Raw genomic sequence first — 16276 nt, 5'->3', positions numbered from 1 at the left:
TCCACAAGTGCCATCTTTTTCCCATATGTACAAAAGTTTGCTTTTAGCTAGAGAGTAGTTGATCATTGAAACAAAACTTTCATCTGGTACTGTAGAAGTTAGTAGTTTAAACAAATTTAAGAAAGAATTTGACAAATTCTTATAGAGGATGGATGGACATTACTGTGGGTAGTTTTTTGCCTGATGCTGCATTACTTTGCTGTGGTCACTGTATGGTTGCTTAGTAAGGTCTTTCAGACATTGTCTAAAAATCATCTGCATTCATTGTGTAATAAATAATGGAATCATTTCTTTAGATGCAGATAAATAACCCTTACTGTTGCACATCAGTCTGGTGGGAAGTGATCTAGAAAATAGGTGTCCATGTCTAATCATTGAAGACCAATGATATTGTTCCTTTTGTAACCTTCTGTTGATTAACATAATTTTCAGGTGAACTTTTTCTCAAGTATAGTTCATTTATATGCTTAAAAATGACTAATTCAATACAATTAATGGAGTACTTTTGGGTTTATGGCTTTTTTTTTGTGGGGGAGTTGGTTTTTTCTGTTCGAAAATATTTGAGTAATGCAGAGTGTGCTCTTAGAGATGTTTGGTTACTATTGCATTTCAGGCTGGATGAAATTATTTTTACAGTTATTAGGGTCACTCCCTAGTTATGTCTTCTATGCAGTATTTAAAAAAACAGTCTAGTTATGTCTTCTATGCAGTATTTAAAAAAACAGTGAATCCAGAGAATTTTTTTTATTCATTTTTGTTATAAAATTAATTTCTCACTTTAACTCTTTAAAGGTCGCTGCAAATATTTATTACAAATGATAAATAATTTTAACTCTGATTGAAAATATTCATTCTGTTTTAATTTCATTTTAGGTGAAGGAATTCCAACAGTATTTATTGCTGTAGCAGGCCGTAGCAATGGATTAGGTCCAGTAACATCTGGTAATTCGGCCTTTCCAGTGATTAATTGCCCTCCTCTCACTGCTGATTGGGGCAGAGAAGATATTTGGTCTTCCCTTCGATTGCCGTCTGGTAATTAATCATTTATTAAAAATGAAAGTTCATTTCCCTTGTACATTCTTACACATGGAAGCTGTTAAGAATTTTGCTGTTTTGTAATCTTTTAAAATAGAATAATTTCTGTGGTGGTTTTCCGGTCTGGCTATTTAATGTTTGTTCTAATTTTAGTTTGCACTGTTCAAAAATTATATTGTTTCCTCCATTGCACGTAAATTTTAAACAAAACTTTTTTTTTTATTTATTTCAAATAAAATACACAAATGATATTGCATTTTTTATTATTTAAAGCTGGTGAATCGAGAAGCTACATGGGGAGATTGCTATTTTTGACTTATAAAATAGCTTTTCCTTCTGAACTGCCATTTAGTCCTTAGTTTTTTGATATGCAAAAAACTAGGTTTTTTGCTTATCAAAGAATAGTACTAAAGAGAAGTTCATATTTGAAATTGCCATTTGCCAAAACTTATCACACATGAAACTAATCTGCCTGTATCTGCAGATGAAACAATGACACAAGGTGATTTGCAAAGATATGGCATAACTTCAGGAGCTGATTTCTGAGCCAGTTTCGAGTTAAAAAGTGCATATATGCATTGGGCCAATTCCCAACAACTACAGGGCAGTGGCTCTTTAAATTTTAGTAAAAAACAAAGCAATTATGAGTGATATAAAACAAAAATAAGAACAATATCCACATAAACATAACTGAAAGTCGATTTATTTTTATTTAGGAAAGTACTGTCAGTTTTACCTATACATATGTACATATGGTTAGAGTAGAAAAAGATCAACTTCCAGGAATTTAAGTGCTTGTGTGTAAATTGCACACCCATTTGCGTAAGCTTATCATGGCTGTCTTTTGCATAGATATCAGTAATGCATCTTGTATTTGCACTTTTGTGTGGTATACGTGATATTTCATCCCACAAGGAGGAAACTTAAGGGGTTTAGGTAGTAATAGTAATACAGGCATGTGATGCAAGAAGGCAAGCATATGAGCTTATGCAACATCAGCGAAAAAAAAAAAAAAAAAAAACAATTTCACAACCATTAACGACATGGAAGTTTGTTCCAGCAATTAACCACCCACTAGCTAAGGTCAAATTTCTGCACATCTATTCTGCAACCATCTTTCCTCAATTTGAATTTATGATCCCTCAGGTTCGTAATCTGAGCAAGTGGAAGAATCCCATCAGAATTCAGCATGCTCAACATATTCAAGACCTTGTACGCCTCTTTCAGATCACCTCGCAGGTGCCTAGTCTCCAGCCACTCCAGTTTGCAGAACTTAAGCCTTTCTTGGTTAAACCATCCCTTCGTCCCCCCACCAATCTTGTTGCCCTTCTCAGTACACGCTCGAGGAACTCTACATTTTTCCTGAAATGAGGCCTCCAGACCTGTACACAGTACTCAAGGCATGGCCTGACCATTGCCTTATACAAAAGGACAATCACCTCCTTTTCCCTACTAGCAAAATTCCAGTATATCATTGACAATAACCCATGACCTGCTCTGGCAGCCTGTCTGCATTGCTCAGAAAACCTCATATCTGACTGCACAATCACTCCCAGATTTTTTCATTTTCTACCATCCTAAGTGTAGTACTACACAGTTGGTACTTTCCTCTGGGGTTACTTCCATGGTTACTTCCATGTGCAGTACTTTACAATTCTCAATGTTAAACTTCAGTTGCCACTTCTTGGCCCATCTACCCAAATTTTCTAGATCCTGTTGCAGTAGCACACTGCCATTACTATCATTAACAATCCTGCCAACCTTTGTATCATCTGCAAACTTCAAAACTAAGCCTGATATATACCCTCATCAATATAATTGATGAATAAACAAAACAACAATGGGCCCAACACCTAACCCTGGGTGGACTCCAATAATAACATTAGTCCACGAAGAGCAGCATCCATTGATTACCACTGTCTTCTTCCACTCAGCCACCCTTTTATCCAATATAGCAACTTACCTGTAATACCATAGTGCTCTAATTTGTACAGTAATCTTCCATGTGCAACAGTGCCAAAAGCTTTCCTGAAATCCAAGTATATCATATCAAATTATTTTTTGCACCTAGTTCCTTTCTAACCACATCTTAGTATCCAATCAGATTTGTCAAGACTTTCCCTTAAAAAACCCATGCTGTGTCTGAATTATTGCTGCAGTCTTGTCTAGATGATCCTGCAATGCATCTTTAACCAGTGACTCCAGTAGTTTACCCGTAACAGAAGTTAAACTAACTGGTCTGTAATTATGTGTGTCACCCTTTGTGAATTGGGGATATATTTGCACATCTCCAGTCCGTGGGGACTTCTTCCCCTGAGTCCAAGGAAGCTTTCATAATTATGGCTAAGGGTTTGCTTAGTTCCTTTTTTGTCTCCTTTAATATAACTGGATAGATCCCATCCACCCCGGGTGCCTTTCTTATGTTGAACTTCAACAATTTCTCCTCCACTTTGCTCTCAGTTATTACAAAATCATTAAGCACCCTGTTAAAGTTTGATAAACTTCTGCCATTTTTCTCCCTTAATAACTCATGTGTGAATGTAGATGCAAAATACTCATTCAGATTATTAGCTATCTGAGCAGGATCATCAACAGTCGAACCATCAATATCAAGTTGACCAATCTGATTCATCCCCTTCCTTTTAGAGTTTATATAAGTAATAAAGTCCTTGTCATTCTTCTTAGCATCCTTTGCCAAAGATGTCTCATAATCTGCCTTCACTTGCCTAATCTCCTTTGTGACTTGATTACAGACCAGCTTATATCTGCAATAGGCTTCTATGTTGCCTAATAATTTATATGCATCCCATGCATTTTTCTTCTCTGCCACAAGTCTCATTAGTTCATCTGACATACATTTAGGCCTAAACCTTGAACAATATTTCTTAATCGGTGTGAAAAGCCTAGTAGCTTCCACGATTAATTCCTTGAATGCTTCCTAGGTCACCACTAGGTCTGGTGACCTATGTAGCCAATTTTGTGAGCCAGTGAACAACCCTTTCCCAGGAACTGGTCATTTTACTGAGTATCCACTGCATAGGAACAGTAAGGAGGAGCTCAGTTGGGTTGGAGGTACATTCAGTGTTGTGCTGCCAAAAGTTGCAGCAGTTCAAAGTCTGGTAGGAAAAAGTTGAGTCTTCCCTCCTCATACACCACTTACCTATATGAGGAGGGAAGCATGTGATTTGTATTTTCTTATCTAGTTGTTTTTTTTTTTTTTTTTTTTGGCAGTGTAGCAAAAGCTTTTAGCTTCCTTGCATTATATGGCAATTACTATAACCCAATTATTCTCAGAAGGTTGCAGTTCAGGGAAATTATCTTTTGGAGTACAACCTGAAATTACCACTGATTGCTGTTTCATGAAGCCCTCAAAAACTTGTTTCAAAGTGTGTATACAATGGGAACCTTCTTCGGCATCACTTTACTGCAGAAAGAGTCATTAGTTATTTGTTTCCGATTGCATGGCCACTACAATCGCCTGACCTTACACTATGTGATTTTTTGGCTGTGGGGTCACCTCAAGGCCAGTGTCTATTGAGGAAGTGTCCCTAACCTGATTGTATTAAAGGACAATGTATCGCAGCATGTGTGATTACCATTGTTCTGGACCAGATGTATTCTGCAGTTGAGCAAACTGTGAATCGAATGCAATTTCTGGTCCAGAACAATGGTAATTATATCAAAAACCAACTCCACCATCAGCGACATCGTTGATCATTGGAAGTAAACAGAGTGAGTTTGAAGCCGTGAAATCATTTCCTCTGGCAATTTTCAGTTTATTCCTTATCGGCAGATTTTGGATTTTTTTTTTTTTTTTTTTTTCACAGGATCCTTCTCCCCATGCCTCGAATAGTTTACTTATTAATTTTGGTGGCACTCTGCTTATAACTTAGAGCTACAGAAAGCTCTGAATAGGGATACTTTAATTACACTAGTTTACAAATTTAAGTTTGTTCACTGGGGTTTGAATTTCAATAGAGCCTACTACCGAAATATGTAGCTGTGATTTCAAATATGACTTAGATTTTGATTTAAGAAATAAAAAAGTATTGTTTTTTATGAAAGTATATAACTTTATTGTATTTAGTAATGACAAATTGATAAGATTACATTTTCATATATCAAAAAATACATAAACACTAACAAGTATTAATCAAAATTCTGAAACTTTCATTAATCAGACCTTCATCTCTTTGTTTGAAAAGAACGTTTAATCGTTTTTCTTTTATGTACAGTGCCAGGTTTCCCTCTTTTTAAACACCAGCAGTAGTCGACCATCATGCTTGTATTCCATCTTTCCTGGTACCTCTGCTCCATTTCCTCTATGTCCTGATGGAATCTCTCCTCTTGTGCAAGATTTTCGGGGGGAAAAAAATCAAGTTGGGCATGCAAAAAGTGAATTTTTGATGCTCATATTGCAACCTAAATTGCGAAGCTTTTTGAGCATATTTTGAACAATTTTCTCATAATACTGTGATTTATGATTTCCTAGAAAGTTTTCCGTTACACTTTTAAAAGCAATCCAGGCTTCCCTTTCAACGTCAGTCATAGTAGTTTCAAACTGACCATCTAAAACCAATTTTCTAATTTGGGGACCAATTGCTTCTTTGTCCAATGCAGTGCTTTAGCTCTATTATCCCATTCATAAATAAAGCATGGCATTTTAGTGTACCCACCCTGTTGCCCCAACAACATACATAACACTTTTAAGTCTCCACATAGTTTCCATTTGTGATCTTGATATTTAATTTTCTCCAGAAGCAACTTTAGATTGTACATAAATTTCTTTTAAATAGACTCAATGAGCAACTGTCACAAATGTGTACTTATCTCCATTATACAAGAGAACACCTTTTAAACTAGTCTTTGAAGAGTCTATAAATAGTATCCATTCACTAGGAATATATGATGGAACTCCTAAGGCACTTATTAAACCAGCAATATCGCTGCAATATACAGTCAGTCCTCGTATAGCACGATAGTTGTGCTCCTAGAAACCCTCGTGCAATATAAACAACAGGCCCTATGGGAAAAATAGGGTTAGGTGCCGACCACCCAAGATTGAACACACATTTGTAACCAAAACATTACCAAACACAATAAATAATCGTAATAAAATATTGCTAATGCATATGCTTCTATAATAAGCAAACTTGTTTTTTTGTTTGATTTTTCTATCCAAACAGGTGACAGCCGTTCCAATTTTTTATCTAATGGATTTTAATTACACTTTGAGTTGTTCCTGCTATGAAAGTTTTTATTTTCTCTGCATTCTTTGTAATTCTCGGCGTTGCCTCATTTAGGCCTGTAGCATGTGCAATATCACGTGGTCTTTCGTTTCGCTCAAAGCGTTTCACAATTTCATTTTTTTTCTCTATCGACAGAGGCAGACTGGTCATAGGCCTTACTGGGAAAACCCCGGTGGGCCGGAGGCCGGTGTGATTTTGGCCATAAATGCTAGTATGAGGCCACTACAAATTTTCCCGGGTAAGAATTTTTGATCCAGTCCGTCTCTGTTTATCGATATTGCTTTTCTTTTTCTCTCTGAATCTGTAGTGTCTTCACCAGGATGCTTCCTTTTCACACCTTTTAAGTATTTTACCCATTTTTAGGAAATAAAGCACAATTACAAAATGAGGAGGCACGCTTGATACACATAAACAAAGCTGCGCGTGTGTAGCAACTGAATATTTGTTTGTTTGTTATTTGGTTTTTAGGAGCATTAGCAACTAAGGCCGTATTGCTCCGGGTTATGCGGTGGTCATTCCTGACCTTTCCGCATCCTCCGTATTTGGTGATGACGGGCTCGAACCCCGGTCTAATCAAGGAAGCATGTGCTACGCACTGCTGCTCCTTCCCACCTGGCTACGGAGGCACCTAGCAACTGAATAAACAACACTGTAAAGGCAGAGACACACTATGACCACCTCACTGGCTCACATTTTACTAAAGCACGTTTCTGGGGATTACTACCATAAAACAATAAAAACAATTTCCAGTTGCATTCCTGCTAGTGGAATCTGTTATAAACTGGTAAGAAACTTGATCTAATTGCATTTGCGATAATACCGTTAGCTGGAATTTAATTATTATGGCGAAATGTGTTTCCCCTTCACTGATATAAAAAACATAAATACATTTTCAGAATCTTCTCTTCGTTGCTATCGTGTTGCATTGAGTTGGGGTGATTCCGCATTCGACTGCCATTTCTTGTAAACACAAAGGCGAATCGTGTATAAGCAAATTCGGTTCGTGTTATATACGATATCGTTCCCCTATTTATAAATCGTGTATGATCGAATTCGTGTAGTGTAAACACGTGTTATACGAGGACTGACTGTGCGAGAGGACCTTCTTGTGAAAAATACTGTATAAACTCCCTTTCACAATTTCTGTACCAGGAAAATGATGTACCTGGAGCAAGTAAGTTCTTTGCTTGAAATCTGGATCTCAGAATTTCAGCAGCATACTTTGGAAGACCTAAGTCCCTTACTAAATCATTCAGTTCAACTTGTGTGAATTGCTGTGGCGTTAAAATATTTTCCGGTTGATAACATTCCTCTTCATTAACCTCTTTAGCTTCTGCTTTGATGGAAGAAGATGTGGACTCCAAAGTTTCTGGTGGAGGTTTTACAGGCAAATCAGGTCCATGCAGAACCGGTCTTATGGCTGACGGTAGATCTGGATATTTGATATCCTTTTTTATTTTATTTTTTGAATTGTAACCTTTAATGTCACATACACAAAAGTAACATTTGGCATGGCTTACTGGTTCGCGCCACACCACAGGAATATGAAATGTCAAGTACACCTTTTTTCCTTGACTCCATTTTTTAAGATATTCGACACATGTATGCTATACTTTATGTGGTGCCCACGATTTATCCTGATCACCTAGTTTTATGTCAAAGTATGCATAATACGATTTTTTTACAAAATCGGTAATATTTTGCCTCTGCTTTACAGGAATGAAACAACCACACATGTAACAAAATATGTCGGGACTGTTTATACACTTTCTAGTTGCCATACTAAAAGAAAACTAACACACAATGAGAGCTCATGATGGTTTTTTGCAGGAGTACTGTGACTGCATAAGGGACGTGCCACTTATATAGGCTCTGTGGTTGAGTGGACTGTACAAACAAGTGAGTGCATGCTCAGACAAGTTTAACCTGTAACTACACACAGGAGTCTCCCAGACTCCACTCGGAAAATAAAATTCTGGGAATCACAGATGGGCCGGAAGAGCAAAGTGGGGGCCATCTACCTTCCTGGGTCAAGGTCGGCTAACTTGCAGTGTGTGTAGTTACGGGTTAAACATGCACAATCTATTGTATTTGAGGCAAATATTTGATACTGATTATGAATATAGGGGTAAAAAACTTGTAAACCATTGCAGAAACTATAGTTATGTACACATTTGCATATAATACCTAGATAATATTTTGTTAATGAATTGTGAAAAATCTTTACGTGATGGAAACAAACGGACTTCGGTTTAGTAATCAGTAAACATGCATAAATAACTGCCACATATTTTTACTCACCCCAGATACACTGTAAACCAGTGTTATGGCCACCCTGTGTTACTCTCTGGTTACCTCTCTAATGCTTTGCTGTAGAAAACAATCATCCAGTAAATCTACAAAAGCCTTGCTGGTGTGTGAGTGACCAACTAACAAATTCCTTTAGTTAATGATTTTGTGGGCCTAAGTGGCTCTTATCTCATTTGAACTTAAATTCACCACTTACAAACAATAATGCTTATCTTCAGAATTGAGTCACAGGCAGATTACACCACTCTGAACATGTGTTACCAGTGGGTGGTTTAAAAATTTAACAGAATAATATATATAGTATGCTCTGCACCGCAGGTTCTGGAATTAATAAAAAATTATTTATGTTTTTGTGAGCTTCATATATTTTTGGTGTATTAATAAGTATTCTAAAAGATGGTTAACTAACTTATTGAATTAATAGTTAGCATTTGAAGTCTAAATGTTTATGTTAAGGTTATATGTGATTATGAATTAAAAATTAATCTTAAAAAAAAAAATTACCATTTTGTAAATTGTTTAATTCTGGAAATGATTAAAATTAGGAATTTGTTTGAGTAATACTGTTTTGTTATATTAGATTTTAAATATTATAATAGCACATATAGTATTTTTTCTATTTTACAGGCTTAGGATGTAGTACTGTGTTATCTTCTGATGGTGCTGCACTATGTGCATCTCAGATATTAGCTATGAACGATCATGTAATTTGGAGTCGTCTGCGAGCACAACAGCTTAATATATGGATTTCCTTAAAACAAGCTGATAAACAACTACGTGCACAGCGTTAATATTTTAAACTTTAGTCTTTCATGAAGACTATTATAGGAGAAGGAAGATTTTGTAATCATGTAAAATAAACTTTTTCAGTAAACACTAATATATGCATGATTTCTGTATTTAAGTGACTCACCAGATGTGACTTTCATTGTCATTTATTGATGGTTGTGTTGCTTTTTTTTTTTTTTATTATTATTATTTTTTTTAAATCATTAATAAAATGGGCTTATCTTAAATTTGTATAACCTGAAAATAAGTAATGCTCTGTCAGCTTCAGTGATCCTAGGATGAGTAGAGCAGGAAAGGTCTATGCGAGTGAAATTTAAGGACATGCTAGTCTTAGCTAGTTACATCAAGTCCCAGTTACCCATTAGTTGTTTGTCCTTGAGATTATGAAAAAACAATTTCTTTACTTTGTTAAAGACAATTAGTTATGTATACTCAGAAATCCTGAAGTATCTATACAAAGTTAATTAAAATTACATTCCAGTTTGGAAACTTTATTTGGTTTTCCTAAATGAATAGAGAATTAGTGAATCTGAAAAGAGTACATGTTTCTTCTCAGATATGTGCCAATTTATTTACAGTAATTGCATTTAGTATTAAGAGTGGCAAATGATGTAAGAAAGTAAGCTTATGCAGCATCAGCCAAAAAAAAATCTGGAATATAGATGTTTTGTAATTTACAAAACATCTATACAAAAGGTGGAATAAACAAATTGTTTATGAGCATGCAATGAAAAAATAGTAAAATAGTAGTAACATTATTCCCAATGTAAAGAAAGCAAGCCTGTACCTCCTTATTAGGTGTTGTTATCCATTTGAATGTGTTTAGTCATCTAATAATGAGAAGATTTTGTCAGAACAGAGTGATGCATAAATTTCACATTGCAATATGCAAATAGGTGGCTCATTAGCAGATAGTCCCAGGAGTCATTTAGTATTAGTAGTGGTAAAGTTTGCAAGAAAGCAACCTTATGCAGCATCAGTCAAAAAACAAATGAAAACACTTCCTGTATTGCCTGTTCATTCCTTCTAATAGTTTATTTAGTTGATCCTTTAATTTACTGAAACTACCCAATTCTTCAACACCAGATGGAAGTTTGCTCCAACAATCAACTTCCTGCTAGTTGAAAGCAAACATCCACACATCTGTCCTGCAACCATCCTTCCTCAATTTGAATTTATGTCCCCTCAGGTGTAGCCTCAGCAAAAGGAAGTATTCTATCAGCATTCAGCTTACTCAGTCTATTCAAACACCTCAGTCAGATCTTACAGGTGCCTAATATTCAGATGCTGAATTTGCAGAAACTGAAACTTTGCCTTATAAGAGTGCTCTCTTATTCCTCACACCAAACTCATCACTATTCTCTGCACCCATTCCTACATATCCACATCCTTCCTACAATGAGAGTTCCACATCTGTATGTAGTGCTCAAGACCTAGCCAACTATTTGTACAACAGGATATCACTTCCCTATCAATGCTGGCAAAATTCTTGTATGTCATTGACAAAACACCAGGAGCTGTCATGGCAGCCTATCTACACTGCTCAGAAAACTTCATATCTCAATGCACAATTAGCCCACTCTCACTTCCCTTCTCCATTATTACCAAGTGTGGTACCACACAGTTGGTACATTGATCTGGTACCTTACATTTGTTAATATTAAACTTCAATTGCTACTTCTAAACACATGTGCTTAATTTTCCTAGATTGTTGCAGTAGCATACCCTTATTACTGTCAGTAATATCAACAGCCTTCATCAATATCATTAGTAAATACAGAATACAAAAATAGGCCAGCATTAAATCCTGGGATGAAACTCTACTTATAACATTGGTCCAAGATAACTCTGTGTTCTCCCACTCAGCCATCTGCTTATCCATAGCGATAATTTGCACTCAATGCCACACTGCTCCAATTTGTACAGCAGTCTTTTATGTGCAATAGTATTAAAAGCTTTTCTGAAAACTAAGTATATAATGTCAAAATTATATTTTTCATCCAGTTGCTTTGTTACTGCGTCATAGTATGTAAATCAAATTGGACAGACAAGATTGCCCCTTAAAATATCTGTACTGCACCTGCACTATAACTGCATTCCTCCCTGGATGGTCCTGCATTATTTTTTTAATCAGCAACTCCATTATTTTCCATGGAACATGTAATTACTCAGCATGCTATGAGCCCCCATTGTGAATTGCAGATACAGTTGCATATCTCCGGTCAATCGAGACTTCTCCTGAATCCAAGGATGCTCTCCTTGCTTGGCGCCTTTGCTGTCTTCCTTAATATAATTGGATATATCCCATTCACCCCTAGTGCCTTTTTGCATTTAGCGTCAATTTCTGTTTCACTCTCCTCTCATTCATCACAAAATCATTTAACTCTGTTAGAATTTGATAAACTTCTAGCTTCCCCATCCCCTAAAATTCCTCATGTAGATGCAAAATATCTATTAGTTTGCTTGGCAACCTGAGCACTATTATGAACTGTTAACAATTCATAGCTAGTGGACCAATGTGAATCATCCTGTAACTTCTAGTGTTCACATAAGTAAAGAAATCTGCTGCTTTTCTGTGCTGCAGACCTCATCTACCTTAGCTTGCCTAACCTCCTCTGTGACTACTGCATCCCATGAATTTTTCTTTGTCACAAGTCTAATTAGTTCATCTGACATCCATTTAATTCTAATCTGTCAGTGGTTGTTTATTCCATAGTCAGCATGAGAAGTCTAATTGATGCTATGATTACTTCCCCAAAATGCATTCCATTTAGAATTTGCTGTTGGTGACATCATTTTGTCCCACTGCATGAAGTTTAAAAACTGTCAGGCCACTGTAATCACTTTTATAAAAAGCCCTTCTCTTTGTACTTGACAGTAGTTAACATCTTTAACTAGATTCCACATCAATACACTATATCAACACTGCCACCTATGGGGTCTTTTATCTACAGATAATGTGTGAACAGTCGCTGCTGATAATCAGATCAGTGGCATTATATACTCTTGTTGCCTCTTACATGCTGTTTAAAAAAAAAAAAGAAAAAAACAATAAATACACAATTCTAGCTACTGTGTAGGTGACCAGCCCTCAAGTTCCAGTCAAGCAAGTTTTCTATTCTAACCTGCATATTATATTTTGAACAGTATAGTAGAAATGGAGGCATGTGGTGCAAGAAAGCAAGCACATGAGCTTATGTAGCATCACCAAAAAAAAAAAAAAAATTTTTACACATCCATTCCCTCTAAAAGTTTGTCTAGTTTCTCCCTGAATTTATTTAAGCTATCAACTTCCACAACAGATGGAAGTTTGTTTCAACAATTAACCACCCACTGGCTAAAGGCAAATTTCTGCACATCTATTCTACAACTCTTACCTCAATTCGAATTTATGCCCCCTCAAGTTCATAATCTGAGCAAGCGGAAGAATCCCATAAGAATTCAGCACACTCAACCCATTCCAGGCCTTATACACCTCACAGGTACTTAGTCCCCAGAAGCTGCAAATTACAGAACTTAAGCCTTTCTAGGTAAGACGACCCATTTGTTCCCCTCACCAATCTTGTTGCCCTTTTCTGTACATGCTCAAGCAACTCTACATTCTTCCTAAAATGAGGCCTCCAGACCTATACCCAGTACTCAAGACATGGCCTGACTATTGCCTTATACAAAGGGATAATCACCTTGTCTCTGCTAACAAAATTCCAACCTGCACTGCTGAGAGAACTTCATATCTTACTGCACAATTACTCCCAAGTTGTTTTCATTTTCTACCACCATAAGTGTAGTACCACACAGTTGGTACATTTCTCTGGGGTTACTTCTACCCATATACAGTACTTTGTGTTTCTCAATGTTAAACTTCAGTTTCACTTCTCGGCCCATTTGCCCAAATTTTCTAGATCCTGTTGCAGTAGCACACTGCCATTACTGTCATTAACAACCCTGCCAACCTTTGTGTCATCTGCAAACTTCGACATTAAGCCTGATATACCTTCATCAATGTGACTGTTAAATATGCAAAACGAGTGAGCCCAACACCCTACCCAGGGGGGACTCTACTAATAACATTAGTCCACGAAGAGCAGTGTCCGTTGGTTACCACTCTGTCTTCTCTCACTCAATCACCCTTTTATCCATTTTAGCAACTTGCCCATAACACCACACTACTCCAGTTTGTACAGTAGCCTTCCATGTGCAACTGTAAAAAGCTTTCCTAAAATCCAAGTACAGCCACTCCCTGACTTATGCGTTGCGTTCCGCGGAACTATGTAAGTCGGAAATTCCCCAAATGCTTATGCAGCACTCTGCAAATTTGATTGAAGCAAAAATAAAACGTTTGATGAACGTGTAAATAGAATTATTTATTCAATTTTTTATCTAATGTGCAGGAAAAATTACAAAAAGAGAGGAGACAGACGTAACGTCATTGTTTTACCTTTCGGCCATCGTTGCCGGAATTAACTCTCCAGCTGATAAGCAACCCCGCTGCGGACGTTGAGGGCTGTGGAGATTCAGAAGGGGTTTTTTCCAAAACCACAATTTCTTTGCAGCTGCAGAATTGGCACTGGCGACTTCATCACATACTTTAATGTTTTGGAAACCAGTGCGATCCTGGAAGTTTGCCGTACTTATTTTTAATATCTTCGTAAATACTTGAGTGGCGAAACCCATGTTTAGTCTCTAGAGCAAAGTTTCCGGCATCCCCTTGCCCCATACTTCTCCTTCAACCCATGCACGGTACCAAGTACTATAGGTTTTGATACCTTTCGTGTTTGGGGTTTTCATAAAAAAAAAAAAAAAAAGTTCAGGGATGCTTGCATCTGAATCTGATTTTCCATTTTCTATATAGCACCTGAACGCTGCTTTGTGATTGCTGTTGATTTTAAATGCATTGATCCTTTAACGTGTTCTTTTATACACACACTGTCGCTTAAAATACTATTCACTGTTGAAGTAGCAAGACCTAATTCTGTGCAATAGATGACAAACTTTGTCCTGCTTCATACTTCTTAATCATTTTCATCTTCATTTCTAAATCAATTTTGTTTCGTTTCCCAGCACTTGCATTTTCCGTTGGTCACTTTCCCTTCACCATTGTAATAAGTAAATAGGAATGAAGGGAAGAGTCTGAAAATTTGTTTTTTATATGATTGAAAATTTCAGTGAAAGAGAACTCATTTCACCTTTATACCGTAATGTAAAAACCTACAGAATTCCAGTTATCGGTTAATCCAGTTAAACCAGTTAATCATTTTCATCTTCATTTCTAAATCAATTTTGTTTCGTTTCCCAGCACTTGCATTTTCCGTTGGTCACTTTCCCTTCACCATTGTAATAAGTAAATAGGAATGAAGGGAAGAGTCTGAAAATTTGTTTTTTATATGATTGAAAATTTCAGTGAAAGAGAACTCATTTCACCTTTATACCGTAATGTAAAAACCTACAGAATTCCAGTTATCGGTATTATTGCAAATGCAATGAGTTCACTACCCGTTTATCTAACAGAACCAGATTTAACTAACAGAAAAACCAATAAACCAGAAATGAGTTTAACTGTTTATAATAGATTGCGTTAACACAAAAGCCCAATAAAACAGAAAATGCAAATTGTTTTATGATAGTGACCACCAGAAATGTGTTTTAGAAAAATATCACAAAGGCATTCAAAATTAATTCTTATAATGGAACATATTATAACCATGAAAGTAGTGCAATTTCCATTATAAAAATGACCTTTCAGAGAGATAAATGGCTTGTTATATAGTGAAAATTTCAACTTCAGAGGTCTTGGAACAAATTACTAAAAACTGTTATTGGATTCACATTGCGATATTTTGCAATGTGAATCACATTGCAAAATACGAATTTCCGTAAGTCAAATATCACATAGGCAGGGGAGTGGCTGTATATATCAAAATTATTTTTGCATCCAGTTTCTTTGTAATCACATCATAGCATCCAATCAAATTTGTCAGACAAGACTTTCCATTAAAAAACCCATTCTGTGTCTGAATTGTTACTGCAGTCTTGTCTAGATGATTCTTCAATGCATCTTTAACAAGTGACTCCATTATTTTCCCCAGAACAGAAGTTAAACTAATGTCTAACTAATTACTCATGTCGTCCTTAGATCTCCCTTTGTGAATTGGGGATACATTTGCACATCTCCAGTCCGTGGGGACTTTCCCTGTGTTCAAGGGTGCTCCTAGGGTTTGCTTAGTTCCTTTGCTGCCTTCTTTAATATAACTGGATAGATCCCATCCATCACTGGTGACTTTCTTATGTTTAACTTCAATTTCTCCAATTTGCTGTCAGTTATTACAAAAGCAACCTTTGGTAGTTTCCTCTGTTAATAACTCGTCAGGTGTGAATGTAGATGCAAAATATACATTCAGATTATCAGCTAGATCATCAACGGTTGAACTTATATATCTTTATTTCTTAGCATCCTTTGCCAAAGATTTTTCGTAACCTGCTTTGTGACTTGATTACAGACCTAGCTTATATCTGCCATAGGTTTTTTGCCACCTAATAATTTAATGCATCCCATGCATTTTTCTTCTCTGCCACTAGTCATTAATTCATCAGACCTTCATTTAGGCCTAAAAGTCGAACAATATTTCTTAATCGATATGAAATGCCTGCCTAGTAGCTTCCACGAGCAGTTCCTTGAATGCTTCCCACTTGGAATTTTCTGTTGGTGACTTCATCAGTTGGTCCCCCTGTGCAGAATTTAAAAACTGTCTGAGACTGCTAGTCACCTTTACAGAAACAAAAACCTCTCCCTTGATCCCTGATGTAATTATATCTTTAAGTAAATTCCAGATCAGTACACTGTGATCACTGCCATCTAGTGGCTCCTTTATCTGCAAATTGGTCCTTGAGGTTGT

General features: G+C 36.4%; 1 protein-coding gene across 2 annotated transcripts in view; it reads left to right on the top strand.

The window, feature by feature from the left end:
- Paics (PAICS bifunctional enzyme) overlaps nucleotides 1-9463 on the top strand; it is a 152154-nt gene extending 142691 nt beyond the window's left edge. For both annotated transcript variants that reach the window (XM_090385099.1, XM_090385100.1), the window contains exons 7-8: nucleotides 874-1032; nucleotides 9222-9463. In XM_090385099.1, the coding sequence (XP_090241225.1) occupies nucleotides 874-1032; nucleotides 9222-9385 (323 nt within the window). In that variant the 3' untranslated portion in view covers nucleotides 9386-9463. The remainder of the gene's footprint in view (nucleotides 1-873; nucleotides 1033-9221) is intronic.
- Nucleotides 9464-16276: the final 6813 nt, after the last annotated feature.

The sequence above is a fragment of the Mastigoproctus giganteus genome, chromosome 11, assembly GCF_048544385.1.
Source record: "Mastigoproctus giganteus isolate SK-2022 chromosome 11, ASM4854438v1, whole genome shotgun sequence".
Classification (NCBI taxonomy): domain Eukaryota; kingdom Metazoa; phylum Arthropoda; class Arachnida; order Uropygi; family Thelyphonidae; genus Mastigoproctus; species Mastigoproctus giganteus.
The sequence above is the reverse complement of the archived record's forward strand: the minus strand, read 5'-3'. Positions and strand labels throughout refer to the sequence as shown.